General features: G+C 40.7%; 2 protein-coding genes across 2 annotated transcripts; both read right to left on the bottom strand.

Annotated features, from left to right (window-relative positions):
• Positions 1 to 3,682: 3,682 nt before the first annotated feature.
• LOC134569111 (serine/threonine-protein kinase N2-like) lies at positions 3,683 to 6,912 on the bottom strand. Its single transcript, XM_063428014.1, has 4 exons — positions 6,773 to 6,912; positions 5,501 to 5,608; positions 4,783 to 4,863; positions 3,683 to 3,886 (listed from the first exon to the last, which is right to left on the bottom strand). The coding sequence occupies exons 1-4, from the start codon at positions 6,863 to 6,865 to the stop codon at positions 3,683 to 3,685; spliced, it is 486 nt and encodes a 161-aa protein (XP_063284084.1). The 5' UTR covers positions 6,866 to 6,912.
• A 2,666-nt stretch (positions 6,913 to 9,578) lies between these two features.
• LOC134569112 (serine/threonine-protein kinase N2-like) lies at positions 9,579 to 24,559 on the bottom strand. Its single transcript, XM_063428015.1, has 14 exons — positions 24,509 to 24,559; positions 23,974 to 24,028; positions 19,579 to 19,920; positions 19,038 to 19,183; positions 18,679 to 18,781; positions 17,844 to 17,934; positions 16,894 to 17,041; positions 16,099 to 16,308; positions 12,926 to 13,135; positions 11,442 to 11,663; positions 11,262 to 11,353; positions 10,952 to 11,134; positions 9,867 to 9,929; positions 9,579 to 9,663 (listed from the first exon to the last, which is right to left on the bottom strand). The coding sequence occupies exons 1-14, from the start codon at positions 24,557 to 24,559 to the stop codon at positions 9,579 to 9,581; spliced, it is 2,001 nt and encodes a 666-aa protein (XP_063284085.1).
• Between the last annotated feature and the right edge of the window lie 97 nt (positions 24,560 to 24,656).

Genomic DNA, 24,656 nt, shown 5'->3' on the forward strand with positions numbered 1-24,656 from the left:
CTGATAACCTCCAAACCCTTCTCATGGGAAATATTGGAGTACAGGGAGGTGACATCCACGGTAGCTAGTATGTAAGAAGATTTCCAAGTAAAAGACTGTGGGGTCTGAAGGATGTGTTTCGTGTCTTTAATAAAGGATGGACACGAAGGTACAAAAGGTTTTAAAAAGGAATCTACATATTCGGAGAGGTTACAAGACAATGAATTTATCCCACTAATAATTGGGCGACCAGGGGGGGTTAACAGACACTTGTGAATTTTGGGAAGAAAATAAAAAATCGCGATTTTACATGAAGGATTGAAAATGTATTGAAACTCCTGTGTGGAGATAATTTCTCTGTCAAGTCCTGTTTGGAGCAAAAGTCGAAGATCCTCCAGAAAGGACTTTGTCGGATCCTGTTCAAGTACCCTATATGTGGTGTCATCTCTCAAAATTCGGTATGCCTCCTTCATGTAATATTCTCTACTCATAATGACCGTACCCCCTCCTTTATCGTCCTCCTTTATAACCAATTTCGAATTATTTTTAAGTTTATTTAAGGCCTGTCTTTCTTTATTAGTTAGATTATATTTGATTTTATTTTGTTTACATTGAACTTTATCAAGGTCTGTTTGAACCAAATCGTTAAACACTTCTAAATATTTTCCTTTTTCATAAGAGGGGTAGAAATTTGACTTCATTCTTAAGGATGAGTGAACAATGGGAACCTCTTGTGGAAGAGATTCTAAAATATTTTTATTTGTAATATTAGTTTTGCTCCAGAATACTAGCATTTTTTTCCTGGTTTAAATTACGTTTTTCAAAAAAACATTTAACAGTCAATTTCTTAAGGAATTTTTGGTGGTCAATAAAAAGGTCGAAAGGTTTTATTCCTGTAGTGGGGGCGAATTTTAAACCCTTATCCAATAAGGATAATTCATGTGATATACACCTACACCTGATATATTAAAAATGCCAGATGGATCCTTTACTGTTGTTTGTGTGTGGGTGTTGGGGATGATAGAGATAATAGATCGTCTGGCTCTTCTAGTTCTGTGTATGGTCTCTTCTTTTTTGGGGAACTCAGAACCTGGAACCTGTTTGTTATATTTAATGTATTTTCTTTCTTTTGGTTTCGCCCCCTCCCTAAAAAAGCCGGGGACTGATGTGTATGTATGGTATGTGGTCCGTGAGAGGTTTCTGGATCATTACCTTGAAAGGACTTGGTTTGATGTTCTGTATAGTTGCTCCATCTAAAATCTAAAACCCTGTGTCCATGTGGCTCAGGGATAGACTTAGATGAAGGTTTATTGGGGAAACTATTAATGTCCTTTTTAAATTTATTTTTTGACCAATTTCTAATTTTTCCTTCTTTATAATCTATTTGGTCCCTCCTAAATTTGGTCGCTTTTATATTAGATATTTTGTCATCTACTACTTTTCTTTTTTTTTTAAGATCTTGTAATTAATTTCTAAATTTTTAGTATCTCTATGCAAAATTATCTCTTTTTTCATAATGTGGATCTCCTCTTCTATATTTTTTAGTGATCTTTTTTGAAAGTCAACAAGACTTTGAATATATCTTCTTGAACATTCATCACTGGCTTTAAACCACTCTTCCATTAATGTTTTATCTTCTGTACCATAGGCTGGTATTTTTAGAACTCTAAGACCCCTAGGGATGATGTCAGACGCTAGGTATTGTTCTAAAGAAGTTATCTCCCACCATTTTTTGGTTTCTTTCTCTAATAAATATTCACATTTTTCGAATTTTTTAGAAAGAGTATTATCTATTGGAATAGTTTGTTGGTGGAACAATGCGTTAATTCTTTTATTGCGTTCCTGTCGCATTTCATGATAGACATTATTAGATGCCATATGGGTATACAATACAGTAACAAGTGAGGAACAATAAACAAAATATAACAAAACTTGTACTGTATAGAACCCCAGAGAGACCAGAAAATAATGCTAACACCCCAAAGTGTACCTCACTTACACCAATACGATATACAAAAAAACAAACAAATCTATACAGCGTCAAAGAAGTAGGAGTATAGATCAAAAAGGGGGTAGCACACACATATACAGAGAATACAACCTGTATCCAACAGGGAAAGATCTTGGAGGAGTCTATTTTTGTTTGTTTGTTTCCTTGTTTTGTATTTCCCCTAATTGAAAATTCCCCTTAAAGTGGTGGGTTGTCTCTCCCCTCTGAAAGTGCCTGCGATGTGCCAAAAGCTGCTAACGTTTGCTGTCGCAGCTAGTAAATCACAATGGCACTGAAAGTTTGCTTTTTTGAAGTCTTAACACCATAACCACTAGAGCCCACTTTTGTGATTATGGTGCCAGGAGTGCCCTTGCACCCCAAACAATAAGTAGCCGTTAAACAGTTTCACGAGGTACTGAAAGGCACACAGTATTAGTACACTAGGAGAAGGGACCATACCCTTCAGGAGCCCTCCTGGTAAGCATGTATAACGGGACCCCATGCCATGTCGGTGTCAGGGGGGCCCATGCCGTTCGGTGTCAGCGGGGGCCCATTAAGCTGGATATCTTTTTATTTAGAGAGGTTTAGATTGATAATTTTCACTGGTCCTCTCCAAAGATGGCGCACTCTTTAGGACGAGGGTGACTGAAAGACAGACTCCAGCTTTTATAGATCTACAAATGCCATGATGGATATTTCAGGCTAAAAATTGCAATTCCCTTGTCCAGTCTTACTTGTTATAGTGAATAATCCCTATTAGATCTATGCTCTGCACTTTCTTCACAGGTGCTTCCATAATTATTAGACTAGACGCCCATTTATCTGTCAGGCAGTCGTTTTATTTATGTTTCCCTGAATGTAGAATTATCAAGAGCAACATGGGTGTCCCATACTTAGGTCGACAAAGCCATCTTTGTTCTGTTTCAGCTATTGATGCATTGACATTTGCAAGCAACAAGGGCTTTTATTCACCGTATGTAGAATATGTCTCTTTCATGACCTTACTTTTGGTCAGATTAAGTTGTTGCAGTTATAGAGCAGGGATTCGAAAAGTCGCAGGCCGCCATGGTGAATAAAGATTTTGTCCTGGCTCCTGGAATTCATCAGCCCGTTCCCACAGAGTAACATTTTAGTTGGGGCCTTCAACGTTCTGCAGTGGGCTGGCTTGGTAAGGCCTAAATTTTGGTTATGGAACTAAATTCTGGTGAAACCAGACACCAAGGACACCAAGGATTAATCGTGTGGCAGGTGGCCAGTGCTTGCTTGCCAACTGCTAAACTAAATAGTTAAAATAATAATAATAATAATAATAATCTGGATGGAATACGTCGGGATCCCAAGCCTGGCACCATTCCTCCTGCTTCCACTACACAAAGATACACGTGTTAATTTACATATTTTTTATGTAATATTTTATTTGTACATAAATAATAATAATAATAATAATAATAATAATACATGTTTAATCACAATTCAACAATTTGGAGGGTTACTTGCAAAAAATAATCAAAGTGATTTTTTTAATTTAAGGCCAAAGTAGTCAAACTGAAAGTATAGCTGACTTAGAGGATGTTTCTTTTTTGTCTATTTTCACCTTAAATTTGAAATTTAGTTGCAATTCTTACTTTAGTGTTCAATAAATATTTTCGTTGGATAAAAAATATTAATGTTAATTCTCCTTCCAGTAATTCTTATTGTGGATCACAACCAAGACTAACTCCAATCTGCCCTCCAACAAAAATCCTCAAATGTCTGCTTCTCTAATAACGGTGGAACTCTTCGTCTTACTGGTGGAGTTATAATAGGCGCTTCCGAGGTGAATATTGCATCAAAGTTGCTGACGTCTTCGGCTCCGTTGATGGTTGGCACAAATGGAGGTGTCACATTTTGTAATAACAATGCGTTCCAATCTATATGCTGGAAAGGAATGTGTAAGATAATGAGCATCACGTAAAAGCCAGTAAAATAACTATATACAATACAAAATAACAGCTAATATGCCCAAAAGGCTACATTTTGTACAGATCCCAATTGGATTCTCAAAACCGATCTTCAGACTAACTTAAAGGAATAGTCCAAGCATCATAACCACTATATCTTGGTGTAGTAGTTATGGTGACAGGAACTCTGTGGCACCCTACTAGTGTAAGTAGTCAAACTGTTTGTGAATGATGTGACAACTTACCTGGAGTCCGCTGGTTTCCTCCTCCTTTCCAGCCCCTAACCTCCCTGCAGTGAGCTAGCCTTGCAGTGCATGGAGGCACTCATTGGCTGAGAGTGCTCAGGTAACACTCTCAGCCACTGAGTCAACCTGCGACCAGAGCCCAGCGGACCCCAGGTAAGCTGCCAAAGCTTTTACAAATGGCTGCAGTGGTTATGGTTTTTGAAGTGTTTTGTTTTAAATCACCAGGATGGAGGGAGTTGTTTTTTTTAAAGACTAGTGAGACTAACATTAAATATGGGAAATACATCTGTTTTCAACGATACATTTTATTACTTAGAATGTTTATTTAGCTTCCTTCCTAAATGACAATTCTACTTTAAAGTTGCTCTGCCATAATTTACAAACTCCATCAATGGGATCAACCTTACTTGGGATCTGGGAATTGACAGAACTTAACAAGAGAAACTTCTTTGCCAATCTTGGACTTGACCGTAAGACACAGTATTGCCTTGTTTGAATTTCAGTAAAATTTCAAAGCCGCTAATATGAATATCATACAAAGATTTTTTCTTGCCGAAAGTCTCACAATTTTTTTGTGACAAAACCACTTTAAGTGAGAAGACAAAACAAAGAAAACATGGGGACGTACTTGAAAAAAAGGATGGTCTTTCACGTCCTCTGCATCTCTCTCGCTGGATCCCAGACGCTTCACATGGTTTTTACTCAGTAACTGTAAAAGGAATTTTTTTAAATAGGTTTTTTTTTTTTACTACAGAGGGGGAGTGAATTCAAAAGTCAGTCTGCAAATCTGAGGTTAAAATATCAGATATAAAATGTATCTAACTCTAGTTTCCAGACTTGGCTCCTTCAGCCATGATGTCTCTCCTCTTTGCAAAATCAAAAACCCTGGCATTATGCCCACCGGAGACCGGGCTCTGCATCTGCCACGCGGCAACTACCTGCATGCTTACATACAAGCCACTAGTGGGTAATAATGCAGGATTATGGGTATCATAGAATGAGAGAGCAGATATGCCGTGTTTTGTTCTAAAACTCTGTAATAATGAATGTTTCTTTACCTGCATTAACACACACAGCTAGATACATCCAATTCAAGGTGTATATAGTATTGAGAAATTTGCATGGCCAATAAAAGAGCTATTGGGAACACATAAAATAAAAAAAACTGATACATTCCATGTGCCACAGATCACCCGGAACTCCATTCTATTCTACACATGCTACAGAAGTTTATAGAATTCCCCCATCCCAACTCAGGTTTCTAGGGTTGAATCACCACTCATCAATGGCGAATAGACATTCTGAGCTCGGGTCGTATGCTATATTAAATTTGCATGGTGACTTACCCTACTTAGTATTGAAGTGGCTTTACTAGACAATGACGCTGGTATTTTCAGTTTACGTTTGGCAATATTAGCATATAACGTCTCAATATCACGGCCTTCAAAGGGTAACTAGAGAAAAAATAAATTTTAAAAACCACAGGTTAAGTTTTAAAAAGTTGTAAAATTCAGAAGTAGACAGTTGAGCAATGAATGAATACTTTAGGATTTTTATAATGCTAGTAGTACAGATGACACAATGTGTTGTGTGAGTGTATGAAAGTATAATATGTGCAGGAGAACTATAAACTGTCATTATATACATCACCGGGTGTACTGCAGGGGAGTGAAATGCGTCTGGCGAAGCTCTGTGATTGGCTGGAATTTTCAAAAACACTGAACAATTTTCACGTCAGCATGGAATCGCTATTTTTGAGCTGTCAGACAAAGGACTGGAAGATCTATATTCTAATTAATTTTCTCCTGGTATTTTTATTTATTTACTTTTTTAATTGTAATCTAGTATTATTTTGTACAGTTATATTGGGTTATGGTGGCTTTTATTATTTTTGTAAGGAGAGAAAAAAATTGGAATACGAAAGACTTCAATAAGTAACTATGTGGGATGTTTATTAGGGTCAGAAATACTGAGCATCTTCTCACCGTATTTCGGTATTTGTAAAGAAGCAGTATACAGAGGGTTACACACTATGTACGGACACAACGCCAGCCACTGAGCTACTGGACATGGGCCGGAGCAGAAGGCGGGGATGAGTCATTGGTAAGAGATTTTTTTCACTCTCTGGGAAATAAATCACAGAGTGGGGGGTGTTTGGCAGCCAAATGTTTTTCGTGGGAATCAATAGTCAGGGGTAATTTACATGGTATTGACACGAATTGGGAATGTAGCTATGTGGGGATCTATTATGGGAAGGAGAATGTGAGATGTGATTTGGATGAGGATGGACTCATATAGTTAAATGCCAGGCAAACGTGTGATAAATGAGTGGAAAAATAACTGTCAGGGAGTGTGGGGTCTGTGTCTGAAAGGGAGGAGTTAATTCATTGGCAGAGAAATTATGGGGGGTCTCTTTTGGGGTGGGATGGGATGGGATGGGGTGGGGTGGGAGAGTGAAATTATTGGAGGGGAGACCCAAAAAAAGTAATAAAAAAAAAAATAGAGCATCGTTTTCTATAAAGAATGGTGTTATGTTAAAAGCAAATACTTGGCAGAATCTCTTTATATTTTCTAATCAGAAATCTGTCTGTAAATTCTTAATGAAAGATTCTTCTTACGTATCTAGTTAGCATTACGTAAATAACCACTCCGAAGCTCCACCAGTCCACAGATCTTGTATATGCCATGCGCTTGGCCATTTCAGGAGCCATATAATTAGGAGTTCCACAAAGGCCGATGAGTCTATCTCCGTATCCGACTCCTTAGAAATAGAGAAAATAGAATTGTATATTAGCTGAGGATAGATGTTCAGTTTTAGCAATTTACATTTCAAGATGACTTCCAGTTCGGTGTTTTGCTGCCACAACTGCTCATAGAATTTCCCTCCGAATCTGGATTTATACCATTAAAAAGTGGGGGGGGGGGGTGCGGTCTCAACGCTAACGAGAGCAGACGCATGTCGGCTAAGCTCCCACGGCCGGCATACTAAACGGCGGATTTCGGGGCTCCTACCTACCCTTACCCCGCCCGAGATCGAACTAAACAGCTCACCTCACAATGGGGAAGAAAGCAAAGAAGCTCAAAACCCTTACCGGGAACGGCACCCGCGATATCGCCGACCTCCTACAACCGCGGCCTAGGCCCAAAATGGCGCCGCAACTTGACTCATACTACACATCCTCCGAGGATGAAACTCTGGATGCACCGGATGAAATCCCCTGCTCGGTGAGCATGATTAGCCCACGAGTAGAGGAAGACCTGACAGCCCCAGCGACTAAAGGGGATATTAAGACTCTGCTGTCAAATATAAGAGCCTTTTTCAATGCAGACCTGAACGTAATACGGGAGGATGTAACAAAGGTGACTGCCAGAGTACAGGCCAACGAGGACACCATCACCTCCCTAGCCCAAAAGCAAGCAAGTAACACAGAGCTACTGCTGCAGCTCCAAGCATCACACAAGACCATGCAGGTCAGACTGGATGCCCAGGACGATGCGAGGAGACGCAATAACCTTAAAATAAGGGGCATAGCCGAATCAATTACGGAACAAGAGCTGCCCCATTTTTTACGCCGGCTATGGACTACCCTGCTGCCGCAGCGCTCTGCAAAGAGCATACAGATAGACGGCTATTACAGGCTTGCCAAATCAAACAGGGCCCCGGCCGGAGTGCCCCGAGACGTCCTGATACGTTTCCCACTGCTTCGCGACAAGCTGGCCCTACAGGACAGTATAAAATCCAGAACACCCCTCAAGTTTGAGGAGATGCAACTTCAATTCTTACAAGATCTATGCCGCTCTACCCTGGAATGGAGACGATCCTTTCAACAGGTGACAAAGATCCTGCGCTCTGCAAACATCAGCTACAAATGGGGGCCCTCTCGCGCACTAATTGTTCAGAAAGACGGGAACACACATCAGCTTCCAACCGCAGACGACTCCACGGCATTCCTTCAGGGACTGGGCCTCACCATGGCATCTGCCCGCACGACTCGCCCGGGACACAGCTGGGACGTGCATAGGATCGTTCCTTTTACCCCACGCTCCGCAGCTGACACCGGCTGATGCTGAAGAGGAGCCAGCAGCCAATAGAAAAGGGACTGACCCCTACACCAGTCCCCGATGCTTATGCACCATTGCTGTTTAAATGTTTAAAAGTTATTGTTTTAATACCTGTTAACACCCAGAGCTCTGCTCAACACTATTCACACAGCTGATCCCAGGTGCTAGTACACCTTATAAGACATGTCCCAATAGGAGGGCACAGTAACCGGAGATTTCCCTCCACCCCCTCCTCCCCCCCCCCCCCAACACTCTGGGGTAATTGAGTGTAAATTGTTAAACGACTCACACGACTGTCCACCGTAGTACCTATGTGTCCAGCAGGGCTACAGCTTCCTTATATAAGACCCTTGGGGCTGGGTCCCTCTAACAGATCCACGGCCCTAATCAACTTAAAACGCCCTACATTACTTCGCACGACGTACAACTATTAGTAACCCAACACCTATATCTTACTAGTGTATCACGACACTCTGCCGGTGTCCTAGAACCTGACGCCCAAATCAAGGACATAACCTTGTATACCTGCAGAGTGCTTAATGACCTCTACTCAAAAATAAAAAATGTGCATTATTGAATCACACTGTACCAATATTGTTGAAATGTGGCATACGAAAGCTGTTGTGGCACAGTATGCATGCTTGTTAACTCCTTGCACAAAGAAAATAAAGAATTAAAAAAAAAAAAAAAAAAAGTGAAAATTGCCATTATTGCAGTGGCCGCATTCGGGCTGGGTTTAGGTACTCTATACACTTACACTACACTTCAGTCACAAAGACTTTAAAGGAACAGTCTGAGCACCGTAACAACTCTTCATCTAAATGAAGTTGTTATTGTGCCAGCAGGCGCCAGGCACACTCTTACTTCCAAGGGGTTAAACGAACTTTCTGAGAACAGCTGAACACCTTGAGGTACAAATGCACCCAGGGGCCTCATGGCACCATAACCATTTAATTCAGATTAAGATGTTGTGGTGCCTAAACTGTCTTTTTATTCTTAATTAAACATGCTAATGGGTTAACTCATGGCTGATGACTGGTAATATGTTTCTGTATCGAATCACATCTTTCTATAAAAATAATATTGAATAGCATTTGCTGAGCTTGTTGAAATCTTTAAAAAAAAAAATCTATTTTTCTGAGGGACCAAAGCAGTAGCCCAGTCTATTTTTCCTGACTCACAACATAATTTAAATTGGAAAAATCGGGGAACGTTCCTTTAGGTTTATTTTGGAAGAAAGTACACATTTTATAGACATCCTATTATATGTTAAATGGCTGTTTAAATTAAAGATAACTCTGATTTTGAACTCAGTAAGTGTGACCTTTTTTTTTTTTAAATCTGAAATTAGTTTAGAACATTTTAGTTACCTTCTACAGACAGACCGTAGTCAGTAATCTTTGCAAATCCCTTCTCGTCCAGAACAATATTTTCAACCTTCAGATCCCTAGATTAAAATGTAGAAAAGAAAGTTTTATTAATTTTACATAACACTAGAAGCATTCAGGATAGCTTTCAATGCTCAGGCTTTTTAATTGGTTAAAATGAATAACTTCATCTAGATAAACTAACTGGGTTAAACAGACCGGGTGACATAAATAATACAAATATCACCGGCACCCCATGTGTAGTTTGTTTCTATAAGCTTACCTGTGGATGATATTTTGTTCGTGTAAATACTGAAGTCCAAGGACGACACATGCAGAATAGAACCTGGGGGGGGGGAGGGAATAAATAAATCCATTGATTTCTACAAGATGTATGTGCTATTTAATGGTTTTATCCCATATTTTCTAAGTCCCTCTGTATTCTGACATATTCCATTAATTCCCAGGTTCCCTCCTTGTCTTTCACTGCTGGTGGGTTGTTATTTATGAGCTGATACAATGGTGATTGGTCGTTTATCACTTACAGCCGGTTCCATTCACCAAGGCCGATACTTCCCGAATCGTTAGCCATAGTTGGTGCAGACAGCGGTGGATGTGGCCAGAAGTAACTGCACTGATCCAGCAATGGACACATAACAGCAAGCAGATATACAGCAGCTCATGGAATATACATCAGTTTATACAATTTGAAGTCATTGTCAGTACAGAACGTGTTTGTTAATGACTAATCATGTTTATACGCTTTTCTAAAACCTGTGCTGGCATCTTTATCGTTCTCCATTATATTTCATTACTTGTGTAAGGGGCAAATAGCCGTATATGGAGTAAGGATCCAGCATAAGCGTAGGATAGTATAAAGGGAGCAAGTCGGTTGTGGTGTGCCGAGACCGACGATACGGTAGGCCTGTAAATAAAGAGGGCCCACCAAGGAGTAAGAAAGTAAAGTAAATGGAAAGAAAAGAGAAAGTGTTAAAATGAGGAGTGGGTGGGACGGAGGGTCATTCTGATGCTGACCTCAAGCGATATGAGTCAAGTAAGGGGTGTCCCTTCTATAGGGGAGTGAATTAATTTAAGCCCCTCCCACAAAAAAAATGAAATTCTGTTTTTATGATATTGTTACAGTTTTAATGTAATGGGCATTGTTTCCACCCTTTGTTTTATTTTCTTTATCTCCTTCTGTAAATGTACCTCTAACTAAATGAACACAGAATTTAAACCCAGTGTGATATCCCAGGATTCATTATTAATGTGAGAAGATGTGATGGAATGTGAAGCTCAGCCCAAGCCACCATCTGTAGAACATTGGGTGAGATCTCGATATATGAACACAATGCTGCTTATACTCACACTGCTCTGGGTTCTGGAAATGGGCCGTTGTTGTTATCAAGGCATGAGAGAAGGTCGCCCCCGGCTGCATACTCCATAACGAAGCAGGCGTGATCTCGAGTGTGGAAACACCCACACAAGTTAACAAGGAATGGGTGCCGCCTATTGCTCACTGTCTGGAATATCCGCTTCTCACTCAGAAGGCTGGAAAGGAAAAGAAAAGTTAAAAGTTGATTTTCTTTAACTCCAAAACCAAATGTCAAAATAAATGATAGAAACAGGACATTGTCCTTCTCCTAAACACAAGATATTCATTACTGCATTCACTGACTTGTTGAAATGATGTGGTAATTGTAACTTGACTTTCTTTATGAATTTCAAGGCGTACACCTTGGTTGTTTCCTTGTGCTCGGCCAGCAGAACCTGAAATTAAAGAATAAAGTGTTGTGCTGTCCTGAATTTAAGACATCTGTTATATCGAACTAGAACTGGAATTCCACCATAAACGTACTTTCCCAAACTGCCCTTTACCCAGCACAGAGCAAAGCTGGAAGTCCTGCATTCTCAGGGGAAGACTATCCTGAGCACACACAGCAGGTAAGTGTTCTTGTGGTAGGTCCTCAGATTTTTCAGAAACACTATTATCTAGACTGGAACAATTAGGCTCGCTCATTCCATCTGGTGTCATGATGCATATGCTATCACTGCTACGTCCATAGCTGCCTCCAGAATCCTAGAAAAGAAAGTCAGGCACAATAAATGTGGGGTTTTATTGTCACTTCTCTGGAATAGGTGCCATTGAATATAAAGAAATGTGTTAACCTTTTTTCATGGAATGCTCTGTTTTCTTTTTCTTTTCTCTGGCACAGCCAGGGCACACAATGCAAATGAAGAGGAGATATAGAAACATTGTTTCATTTCTCCTCCTCTCTGCATGCTCTCCCTGTGCTGACAGTCAGGTGCAAAAGGCGGAGCTTATAACAATGATTGACAGGGAGCTAAGATGGAGGTGTCAATATGTGATAAATCCTGTTTTAAACTGTTTGATATTATTCTTGTTAAAAAAAAAAAAAAAAAAAGTGCAGCACATCATGACTATGCTAAGCGAAACACTGTCGACCTCTCGTTAAAACCATGTAAAAATGCTGAAACGTATACTTAACTCTGCACTCAAAAATAAAGAATTGAAAAAAAGAAAAAAAGATGGAGGTGTCCAGTTGCAGGATAAGAGGTGTGAATCTCTACATTTAATTTTATTGTTCACATCTCACAAACACATGTTAAATATAGGGATAAGTAAATATAATATTAAAAGTCCCGGGAAGTCATTGTTTTCCTTTGATAAACCATTAGTCTGATTTATTTACTAAACCCAGCAACTCAAATGATCAAGAAATGCAAACACGTGGCACCTTGGAAACAATAAAACTGAAATTAATGCATACGTTAGATCCTTTCTATCATTTTTATATTATTCTTTAGATTTTTTTAAATGTGTATTTATCTAAAATTGACAAGGGAGTAGAGACTATGCATGATGAAAACAATGAAGGCCATATACCTCTCTGCTGTTATAAAGGGATATCAGTAATAATCTCCACTAGAAAGCCGACCTTCGTATGGGGGCTTGTCCGATTGAGTCTCAAACATATTGATCAATAGAAAAAAGGAAGCACGGCGTAGTGAAAATAAAGCTGACAACTGATAGGCCAGAGCCTGTTTTACTCTGGTAGCCTTGAGTGCCTTGCATGGAACACGTGCCATAGGTTACCGACTCCTGGCCTAGAGTGTCCTGGTGCTATTCCCGGTTTAATGTCAAACCAGTTAGACTCTTCCAAGTACCTGGATACCTCCCCCCTCCTCAGCCATGCTTTTTTACATTTCTGTATCAATACCAATTTTATGCAACCTGGATGGCATTGATTGTGTTGTGCTGTCCTGCATTTAAGACATCTGTTATATCGAACAAGAACTGGAATTCCACCTTAAACTTACTTTCACAGATTGCACAGAACGATGCTGGAAGTCCTGCAATTTGAGAAGAAGCTGATCTTGAATCCACATAGCAGGTAAGTGGTCATGCGGTAGGTCCATAGAATGTTTAGGGACGCTTTTATCCAGACTGGAACAATTAGGCTGACTCATTACATCTGGTGTCATGATGTATCTGTTATTAATGCTACGTTCATGGTTATCTTCAGAATCCTATAAAAGAAAGTTATAAATAATGAAATGGTAGAGAAAACTAAAGGAAGCTAGGTTTGCTGTGAGTGAAGCGAGAAGCAGTGAATGTGGGAAAATAATTATTAAATGGGAACTGTAAGCACCATAACGATTCTAGCTCGCCCAGAGTGTCCATGCGTTATCCCTGGTATATTGCCCAGAGTATCCATGCGTTATCCCTGGTTTATTGCCCAGAGTGTCCATGCGTTATCCCTGGTTTATTGTCCGGAGTGTCCATGCGTTATCCCTGGTTTATTGCCCAGAGTGTCCATGCGTTATCCCTGGTTTATTGCCCGGAGTGTCCATGCGTTATCCCTGGTTTATTGCCCAGAGTATCCATGCGTTATCCCTGGTTTATTGCCCAGAGTGTCCATGCATTATCCCTGGTTTATTTTTTTTGTTAATCTTTCTTTTATTGAAGCATATCAGGTGGGGTACAAAACAGAAAGAGGGAAATGCAATATCTGGTTACATTAAATGGTGAATACAGCGGTAGCTTAAACAGTTACATTTCATGGTAGGGGATGCTTCATTTTTTTCTTTTTTAGTGTTAACAAAAGCGTGTTACAGTTAGCAGTAGTGCCCGTCCCGATAGGTCGTTAGAGGGTGACAGTAGGTTATGCAAAACTGAGGCACATAGCTAATTAGTAAAACAATAAGGTTGTATTATTTAAAATAACAGTATGAAATGCCATAAACGAAACATCAATAAGGCAAGGCAGGTACCAGTCAGAGGAGTCATAGCTTATGCTTTACAAATATAACATGGCAGTAGCTTATAATCGTATGCTTATCCAATCATGCTTGTTCTGCTACAAGAAGTGACAGTATATGAATATCTGGTATTATGCCCTCCGAGCAACCACCAAGCAGGGGCCGCCCACGCCAGGCAGCTGGAGACAGAGTAAAATTAAAACGATAAAGTTGCATTTAAGTTAAAGACCTGTGCATAAAAAATAAAATAAAGTACCATACAGTAAGGAAGGAGACATGAGTGGTATCAAGCTTCCAAGCAGTGTCCCCTACAATACCGGCAACTTGACTAACCAGTGCGTGGACCGAAGAGAGTCCTTACGGTGAAGGGTAAAAAATAAAAGGTGTCGTGAGTCCATAAGCCAGTCCCCTTCAACCCATGGTGGTTCCCGGCATGCAGGGTTTGCGGTGCCAGTCTGCAGGTGTGCTTGCGGTGCGTGTCTGTGGCTGGCTTCTGTACCTCTCCGCAGAACGGGTGTTAATGAGAGTGACTCCCTTGTCCCAGGATGGTGTGCAGGCTTGCGGCCTCTTGCCCCCGACTCAGTGGTCGTCTGGGTCTGCACTTTCGAGAGGGATATAGGAGCGGGTCTGATATGATGGTCTTCTAAGTATGTAACTACTGACCAGCTGGTACAGGTGGATAATCGCTGGTGTTTCAGAGCGAAGACAGATTAAGTGATAGGCATGGTCAGGACCTCTGTTCCTTTGGCGGTCACCGTGGGCGGGTGTCACAGCATCCTATTTCCTGCAGTGGCTCCTCTGCGTCCGAGGGCCGCTTGTCTTCGGCCTGAGGCCTGTGTAGGCGCTCGCGCCTTTCGCCATTGGACCCATCAACAAGTCCGTGGGCCCAGGGTTCTGCCGGGACCCAAGCTTCTCCCTGGGTGTATGGCAGGCTGTGGGGGGGGGGATTCCTCCCCGTGAGCGCCAGGCTCAGAAGAAGGGTGTGCGGGCCTCTCGGCAGCGGAGTCCACAGGTGAGGTTAGTGGCGTGTAGCATATGCCAAGTGTTTCTCCGGGCGTGTGAGTCTTAGCTTGGTATAACCCTGTGTGCCCGGGTAAGCGATGGCTGCCGGCAGACCTGTGTTCAAGGTTACATGTTCTGCGCACATGGTCTCCGCCATCTTGCGCGCGGGTCTCAGGCTGCATGTCGGTGGCGTCTCGGATGGCCGTTTGGTCTGGCTTGGTTTAGCTTAGCTTAGCTTGGACCGGGATCACCCCCCCGGTCAAGTGGGGGGGGAACAGGACCAGGCCGGCAGGCTGTCAACGCGTGTCGGGCCCCGTCGGGCAGGATAGCGTTGCGGCGGCTGTCCGCTTCACTCACCGCCAGCATGGGTCCCGCCAGTTGTAGCAGGCCCCATCCTCCGAGGGACTAGAACTTCGGGAGCAAGCCTCTCCCCGGCTCAGGCAGCCCGATTACATCGAGGGTCGCAGTAAGTCGCCAGTATTTCTCGCAAAAAGTCTCAGTTAGTAAGCTGTTTGGGACTCTGTTTGCCGGAGCCGAGCTGTCCTGCGACCGCTCAGCTCGGCGGCCCGGCCCCGCCCCCCTTATCCCTGGTTTATTGCCCAGAGTGTCCATGCGTTATCCCTGGTTTATTGCCCAGAGTGTCCATGCATTATCCCTGGTTTATTGCCCAGGGTGTCCATGCATTATCCCTGGTTTATTGCCCAAAGTGTCCATGCGTTATCCCTGGTTTATTGCCCAAAGTGTCCATGCGTTATCCCTGGTTTATTGTCCAGAGTGTCCATGCGTTATCCCTGGTTTATTGCCCAGAGTGTCCATGTGTTATCCCTGGTTTATTGCCCAGAGTGTCCATGCATTATCCCTGGTTTATTGCCCGGAGTGTCCATGCGTTATCCCTGGTTTATTGCCCGGAGTGTCCATGCATTATCCCTGGTTTATTGCCCAGAGTGTCCATGCGTTATCCCTGGTTTATTGCCCAGAGTGTCCATGCCTTATCCCTGGTTTATTGCACAGAGGGTCCATGCGTTATCCCTGGTTTAATGTCAAACCAATTAGACTCTTCCAAGTACCTGGATACCTCCCAGCTCCTCTGCCATACCAATAGTGAGGAATTAACATTTCTGTATCAATACCAATTTTATACAACCTGATGGTATTGATTGTGTTGTGCTATCCTGCATTTAAGCCATCTGTTATATCGAACAAGAACTGGGATTCCCCCTTAAACTTACTTTCACAGATTGCACAGAGCAATGTTGAATGTCCTGCAATTTGAGAAGAAGCTGATCTTGAATCCACAAAGCAGGTAACTGGTCATGCGGTAGGTCCACAGAATGTTTAGGGACGCTATTATCCAGACTGGAACAATTAGGCTGACTCATTACATCTGGTGTCATGATGTATCTGTTATTAATGCTACGTTCATGGATATCTCCAGAATCCTAGAAAAGAAAGTCAGACACAATAAAAGGATAGTGAATACTAAAGGAAGCTAAGTTTGCTGGGAGTGAAGAGAGAATCATTGAATGTGGGAAAATAATGATTAAAAGGGAACTGTAAGCACCGTAACATTCTAGCTTGCTGTAGTGGTTCTATTGCCCAGAGTGTCCTGGCGCTATCCCTGGTTTAATGTCAAACCAATTAGATTCTTCCAAGAACCTAGATATCCCTCCCACCCCCCTTAGCCATACTGATAGCGAGGAATTAACTTTTCTGGACCAAAATCCAATTTTATGGCTGAGCGCTCCTGGCTAAACCCCCACCCCTCACAGCTGTATAGGTTGGATAGACAACATTTATAGCGCTAAAATTTGAATTCCACATAATTACTGTGGCCAAGGAGGCCATCACTTTATGCCAGAGAAAGTCCAGTGTTTTGTCAAAATACTCCCAAATGGTTTGACAAAAACGTAGGTTAGTAGCCACAGACTCTCTGCACTATAACTACTGCACTGAGCTGTAATGGTTATTCTACATGGAGTGTTTAGAGATAAAGAACAACCAAAATAAAGCCAGCACATCTTTACCTTATCCGGTATATCCGGGATCTCCATATGGAATGAAAACCGACTCGGATCACTATGTAGAAAGGATTGACTTGGAGCAGGAGGCACCTCTAAGTCAAGTTCCACATCCGGTTGGATAATTGGTTTCATATCACATGTTAGAATATCGCTATCAGAAGGAAAAAGAAAACAGTTTATATGGTTGTATCATTAAAATATGATGGCAGATTATCATATCTATATAGTCATTATATTTTAGACATTAAAGGGACACTGTAGGCACCCAGAACACTTCAGCTCATTGAAGTGGTCTAGCTGCAAACTCCCATCACCCTGAACCCTGAGATGGTAATTATTACAGTTTTTCTAATGGTTTTTCTCTATTTATTGCAGTTTTTCCTCTAGTGGCTGCTCCTCTACCAGACAGCCACTAGAGGGACTTCCGGAATTGAAACCGACTTTTAGTCCGTTATCGGATGCTGGACGTCCTCACACTCTGTATGAGGATCTCCAGCGTCAGATTTTCCCCATAGGGAAGCATTGAATAATGCGGGAGGGGGCCTTGACAAAGGTGGAAGCTATAGTGCCAGGAAAACAAGTATTTTTAATGCTGCTGTTTACAGTACGTTATTTAAAGGTCACGCCAAGAATACTTGTTACTAGGGTTGCAGATTTCTGTATTTTTGCACCGTATAGAATTCTACATTCTGTGCTTTCTGTGTTACATCCAAAGCACCATACCTGGCAGAATGCAGAATTCACAGGAGTCCTGCAAAGATAATGAGATCTGGCAACTTGGCACAAGCATGCAACATGTAGACAGCATTATAAAATGTATCTGTGACTGATACGCATGCTAAGAAATGTGTAGACAGCAGTAGGCATATGACAGACTTATATATAAATGGTACTGGAAATTGGTAGGGATTCAGGTTCTAACAGCATTGATGAGAAAGATATAAAGTGAATACCCAGCCGACTCTGGCTCCTGTGTGTCCGTCACCAATAACGAGGGAGCACTGGTTTTAATGTCCGTCTCCGGAACTGGTAACGATGTTTCTTCTGTAAGTAACATAATGTAAGTATTTTCAGTGATCAATGATACTCCAATTATTTTAACCTCAATCCAACAGAGAATAAAACAATAAACACAATCTCCAATCGTAGATCTTTCTGATATTTAATTTTATAAAATAATCAATTTGTTATTCATACTCTTATAATTTTTATATGTAAACTCATAATATGACATATACCTCGTATATGTATAAACTAATAATGTCAGTATTGGAGGGGACACAATAAATGTTCGGTGGATATATACATTATAATGTCTATATACTGTATAGCTCCCTGGCTGTTAGAATTGATGTGCATGCTCCATCTGCCTGGCAACAAACAGAATGTGATGTCCCACAATGCTTAGCGAATGCATATGCAATCCTGGACACATTTGAAATTTCCCTCTCGTAGGAGACTATTGCAATAATAGATGTCAAGGTATATGTTTTATAAATAATATAAAATGTATCTGCGTGTTGGTATAGCTCCATTACTGCCTTTGCTCCTACTTCTAAGAGGACACGCAGCTCTACATTTCCTTTACAAATCCTTGGAGTGTAGAGGTCTATGGGATACATACCTCCCTATCATATCTTCCTGTAAGAGAGTTATATCTTGCAGTAGTGGTTATGGTGCCAGGCGTCCCCTGGACCCCATTATAAGAAGTCAAACCATTTTTGACCAGTTTTATTTGTTACCCATCAATCTTCATTTAAACTACACATGATGTCACTTAACCTTTACCTTTAATAATAGACTTTTCTTCCAGAATTAACTTGCGCAAACTGTCTATTTTTTTCTCGCTGTCTTGTAGTATTTTCTGGGCAGCAGCAAGATGTTTGACATTCTGTAACAGCAATAAGAATAGTCAGATAGATAATTGAGTGAGATGTATGAAGACGTGTTGGCTTGGAAAGTTTGTATAGCCTCTCTTGATTCCAGGAAAAAACTATTAGTAGCCTACTATTGGCTTAAATCAGACAAAATGCCATTGGGTTGAAATAAAACGCATGCATTGTAAAAGGTACCATGTGTTTTCACCACCTCTCCTAAATAAAATATGTTCTGTCTCTTTTAGATCAAATTAAATGTAACTAACTTACTTTGGAACGCCCATCTGAATATGCTTTGACCATAATCTCTGCTCCATGTTTCACCTTCAGCTCAATGTCTAGCTGTTTCTGCAAAGCAGTCAGCTTCGCGTTATCTGCCTGGGAGCTGGTGTCACCTTTAGGAGCAGCTGAGATCTCTGGACATCATGGAAATTAGCAACAAGAAAAGAAATGCAGAATTTAGAAATGTCAACAGACAGTTTCACTTAATAAACAAAAAAGGCAGTAACACGTCAGTGAGATGTCAGTGAGATCGCCATTATTACATCCAGTAACAACATAAATGGGGTCATGCTATAAACCACATTGTAACTCTGTGTTTTCATAAACACCGATAAACGACTCTCACAGGGAATAATGCAATCGCCAGGATTGGGAGAGAGATTTCCCATGTGAACGTAGCTCACTGTAGAAGCTGCAAATCCTGGTGATTTCCTATAAATGTAAAAGCTTCAATAAACTGTAAACAAGCTACAATAAACAAGCACATGCACACACTCATTACAAGGAAACACAAAGTGTCGGAATGTACCTTCAGTTCCTGGCACAACAATATGTGCATTGCGTTCTTGAAGCTTATTGTAAAGCTCGTCTAATTTCTTTTGTGATGTTTTGAGAAAGTTGTTGACATTTGCCAGATATTTTTTCTTGGATGTTAACTTCCCAATGTTTCTGGCTCCTTCTGTAATTTTAAGTTCTTTTCTTATGTCGTTTTTAATCTGCTCCCTAACTTTATCAAAATCCGGCTGAGCTACAGGTTTAGGGATGTGTCTTGGTGATTCACCGTTAACTGCCGATATGATATGACGTTTAGGAGAGTCCAGATCAATTGGCGACTTGCCATTTTTAGGAGAGTTCGGAGTCTTTGGACGCTCTATAAATAATAGGAAAATTGTCAAATCACAGTGTTGACAGACAATATTTTTCAATCAAGGTTAGAAAGACTACACCGACTGCACTGTGTTCCGACTACTGAACAATTCATCGATACACATATGTTTAACTGCCATTGATAAAAGAATGACTCAAAATAAAGATTGTAACAAAAATAAAATAAGAATAAATAAAAAGAAATACTACACAATACAAACAAGGCAAAATGGCAACTGATCTTTTGATACATAGACGTTTCTTCAAACAGACACTTTATGTATCATCACATGTGCTCTCAAATGTTTGGGTGCCAGAAGTTCCCCTTTCCCTGCTTTTGTCTTTCAGATAATTAGAGCTACAACATAATATTATTCCCTGCCTTGACCGACGTCTTTTAACCCGTTAAGGATGGAGGCAATTGTGTGAATGTATCTTTGAACACAGATGTACTTCCGATATTGTTATATATAGAATGTTAGTCTTACTAGTCTTTAAAAAAAATATTGTCTAATCTGGTCATTTAACCCTTTAAGAACAGCGGCAATTGTGCAATTTCTGATAAAAGCAAAATCAAAACAAAACCTGGAATATGACTATATGTCTGTTCAATCATAATTAACTTATTTCATATTAAGTGCACCCAGTGGCGTACTAAAGGAGGGGTGGGGGGGCACTCACTAGGGGGGTGCCATGACTGCCAGTGTCATGAGTCACCCCCCATCAATTCTTATAGTGCGCGCCGCGGCGCCTTTGCGGCCGCATTTGTGGCCAGGCCGCACTATACTGCACTGGCCGGTATGGAGGAGCAGGGGGAGGGGAGGAGTGTTGCGGGGAACTCGCCTGGGTTGTCAGGCAGACCCTCAACTCTCAAAATAATAATGAAATATAAAACTTAATTAGAACTAAATAATAAAGATATATGATTTATCATTTATGTATTATACTGCTGTACTCGTGGGACATCGCTGAACACAAATATGAGTGTTTTGAAAACAGTAAAATGTGTAATTTTGAAATCAGTGAAAGTGCAGTTTTTGTGAGAATGCAAAATGCAAAAATAAATAAATGTGAACACTAACTTTGCCCACGGTTTGTGACTACTAAAAAATACTGGACATACTCAATTTTAAATACTTTTACAAATGGTATACCAAGATGGGAAATATAAGACAGATATCGCACTAACCAACCCTAGAACCAAAAAATCGACCAAGCGGGTCTCAGCAATGAAAATTAAGACGGCAAGAGAAAAGTCAGCCGAGGCGATGTCTGGATTAATTTTTAAATATGTTGCACCTTCAACATCTACCGCAGTAGGAGAAAGTGCTGAAGACATTCAGTCTGGTGAATCCAGAGGTGAAATGCCTGAAGTATCTTCTCAAGAAGCTTCATATGTGAAAGCGCAAGAATTGGAGAAGACCATTTTATCTTCAAGCAGTGAAAGTGATGTAGATGAATGAGATGCCAGCAGAAGCCTGCATCAGCAAGACTCTGATGATGATGATGATGATGATGAAGAGGAGACTGTTTGACTATCAGTTTATTCTGATGTTACTGCTTGGCCAGTTCCAGTTCCAGATGTTTTAAGAGTGGACCTTATTAAGAGGGGAAGTGAACCTTTCGAAAATAGAGATGGGCCATTCAGTCCTGTTGAAAGGCGAGGAGAGAAATCAAAAGGGAAGAGTCGACAGCTGACCACTGCATGGTTCTATAAGGCTCTGCCTAATGGCGAAAAAATTCTTAGAACGTGGATGGTGTACTTTTTGCTGCAGACTTTTTGCTGTTGATGACAAAGTAACAGGGGCATCCATCTTTGTTACTGGGTTTCAATTGTGGTGGAAGCTGAACCCAAAGGTGTCTGATCACGAGGCTTCTGAGCAGCATCTTACATTCTTGGAGAAATGGAAGACCTTGGGAGCAGGATTGAAGCCACAAAATGCCTTTATCATGTCCATCAAACAACAGTGGACAGAGAGAAAAGGAAATGGAGGGATATTTTGCATCGCCTCATGGATGTAACTTTGTTTCTGGCTCACCAGAATCTTCCTTTTCGTGGTCATAGAGAGACCATGTCAAAGACATAAGTCTTTGCCGTGGTCAAGGATATGATAATGCTGCAACTATGGCAGGGATTCATGGTGGTCTTCAGGCAAAAATAAAAGAGATTACTCCCAAGGCTTTGTTTATGCCACTTGCAAACCATTCTCTGAACCTCTGTGGGGTGCACTCATTTGGAAGTGTTAATTCCTGTGTGACCTTTTATGGAACATTGGAGAGAGTGTATTCCTTTTTTTCGGTTTCTACAAATCGTTGGGACCTGCTGATGGAGAATTTAGGTGTGACAGTGAAAACACTTTCCCAAACAAGATGGAGCGCCCATTATAATGCTGTGAAGCCAGTGACGTCAAACTTTGAAAAACGGACTTCATCCCTTGAAAAACTGTGTAATCCCCAAGAAAATGTGGACACAGGGGGATTGGCTCAGATGTTGCTGTCTGCCGTATGTGATTTTCTTTTTTGTGTTACCTTTCTTTCTGGTGTGAAGTTCTAGAAGAAGTTAATATCACACAGAAGTATTTGCAAACAGTGGGACTCACTCTTGAAAAGGGCATTGTGAAACTACAAGGTTTGAAAGCGTTTCTTGCAGATCAGCCCAGTGAAATTGTGGAGAAGGCCATCTGTTATGCAACTACTACGTTTGTAGAAATGGAGATTTCTATGGAAAGAAGAGGGAGAGTAAAGCTCCGGAAAACAATGCCAGGAGAGAAGGCAAAGGACGCTGGTCTCACATTACCAGAGGAAATGAAAAGGGCTATGTTTGAGTGCCTTGATCGTTTTCATCACGAGTTGGACATTCGTTCTAAGGTAATTGAAAAAATCCTTTCAATGTTTGCTGTTATTCAGCCAAACTCTCTGGTTGTTGCAACAGAGAAAGATATTAAAAATTATACTCCAAAATTGACTTGAGATTTTTGACGAATTCTCTAATGAAGACATCTTTATGGAAAAAGAACGTCTTCGGAGGCATTTGGAAGCTGCCAAGATCAGTGTTGAAGAAGCAAAGAAATGGACGGTATTGCAGTTCCTGGAGTTCATTGTTAAATGGGATTTTTGTGAATCTCTGCCAAATTCAAGATTCTGGCCATACTTTCAATTGAGCATGAATATGCAAAGAAGATTAGCTTTGATGAAGTAATCAATCAATTTGCAGAAATGAAGGCTCGAAGGCAGAGGATGTGAATCCTTTCAAATTACCTTGGCCGAATAGACTGAGTGGTCACTTTGGATCTGTGTTCTTTTGTTTATAGAAAGCGTATTAGCTGTTCAGTAAATGTTATTTATTAAACTTGATTTAATTTATTTCTAAGTTAATTTATTTTTCATAGCTTCAGTTTTTTCAAGTTGATATACAGTTTACAAAAAGCCCAGGAATGAGTATTACCCCCATTATGGCATACCAGTTGCAACAGTAGACAACCCAGGGTATTCAAATCTTTTTTAGTAGCCACTTAGTCACAAACTCTGACCAAACTTAGTGTTCCCATTTTCTTTTGCATTCTTCACACAAGGACTACACTTTCACTGGTGATATCATCATTATACGTTTTACTGTTTTAAAAACACTCAAAGTTGTGTTCAGCGAAGTCTCGCGAGTATAAAAGTAGCCCCCCATGTCCAGGTTTTATGGTGTTTTGGAAAGTTACAGGGTTAAATATAGGGATTGCTAATTAGATTCTCTGAACTTTCTGCCCGAGTCGTCAGGCAGGTTCCACAAATTATAATTAATAAAATCACATTATTATGTAAAAAAATAATACATACATATACACGTAGAATTAAATAAATGAAAAAAAATATATATATTAAAAAATATATATATATATATATATCACATGGCCAAGCAGGATTGGGTTAGTTGGACTTGGAACGTGAGTATGGGGAGCTGGGGGGAGTGCAATCTGCTGGGCATACCATGCTGTCCTGCGGGTTAAAGCCCACATTTTTCAGAGAGAGAGAGAGAGAGAACAACCACACACACAATGTTTTAACATACCCGGAAGGTCCTCTCCTTTCTGCTCAACATCATCAGATTTTTTGCGTCTGGCGCCCTGAAATGGCGAGTATATGGGGATTACTACCCATCTAGTGATACATATTAGTAATTATAAATACCCCTATTACTACCCATCTAGTGATACATGTTAGTAATTATAAATACCCCTATTACTGCCCATCTAGCGATACATATTAGTAATTATAAATACCCCTATTACTACCCATCCGGTGATACATATTAGTAATTATAAATACCCCTATTACTACCCATCTAGTGATACATATTAGTAATTATAAATACCCCTATTACTACCCATCCGGTGATACATATTAGTAATTATAAATACCCCTATTACTACCCATCCGGTGATACATATTAGTAATTATAAATACCCCTATTACTACCCATCTAGTGATACATATTAGTAATTATAAATATGGATCCACCCACAACCTTGGAGTTAACATGTTACAGCACCCAGTTAATCGTTTGGTTAATTGGAACCTTAAAGAAAAAAAAGTCATTTACTTACATTTCGAAAGCGCAAACGCTGAATCCACGGGAAAACATTTCTATTTGCCATCGCTAGCAATTCGATCACCACAACAGCTAAGCAGTGTCTACTGTCCAAGCCGTGTCTAGTGACTGCTGCAAACTGTGAGCATCAAGTGTGATGTTAC

Source organism: Pelobates fuscus, chromosome 7, assembly GCF_036172605.1.
Source record: "Pelobates fuscus isolate aPelFus1 chromosome 7, aPelFus1.pri, whole genome shotgun sequence".
NCBI classification, from domain to species: Eukaryota; Metazoa; Chordata; class Amphibia; order Anura; family Pelobatidae; genus Pelobates; species Pelobates fuscus.

Excerpts from the sequence above, each read along its gene's own strand:
- LOC134569112 (XM_063428015.1), bottom strand. The coding sequence starts at position 24,559 with ATGGCAAATAGAAATGTTTTCCCGTGGATTCAGCGTTTGCGCTTTCGA. Across the intron at positions 24,029-24,508 it reads AGCGTTTGCGCTTTCGAAAT|GGCGCCAGACGCAAAAAATC; the intron begins GTAAGTAAATGA and ends TCGCCATTTCAG. Across the intron at positions 18,782-19,037 it reads ATTCAGATGGGCGTTCCAAA|AATGTCAAACATCTTGCTGC; the intron begins GTAAGTTAGTTA and ends TTGCTGTTACAG.
- LOC134569111 (XM_063428014.1), bottom strand. The coding sequence starts at position 6,865 with ATGGCTCCTGAAATGGCCAAGCGCATGGCATATACAAGATCTGTGGAC. Across the intron at positions 5,609-6,772 it reads ACGTAATGCTAACTAGATAC|TTACCCTTTGAAGGCCGTGA; the intron begins GTAAGAAGAATC and ends TTTTTTCTCTAG. Across the intron at positions 3,887-4,782 it reads AAGACCATCCTTTTTTTCAA|CATATAGATTGGAACGCATT; the intron begins GTACGTCCCCAT and ends ATTCCTTTCCAG.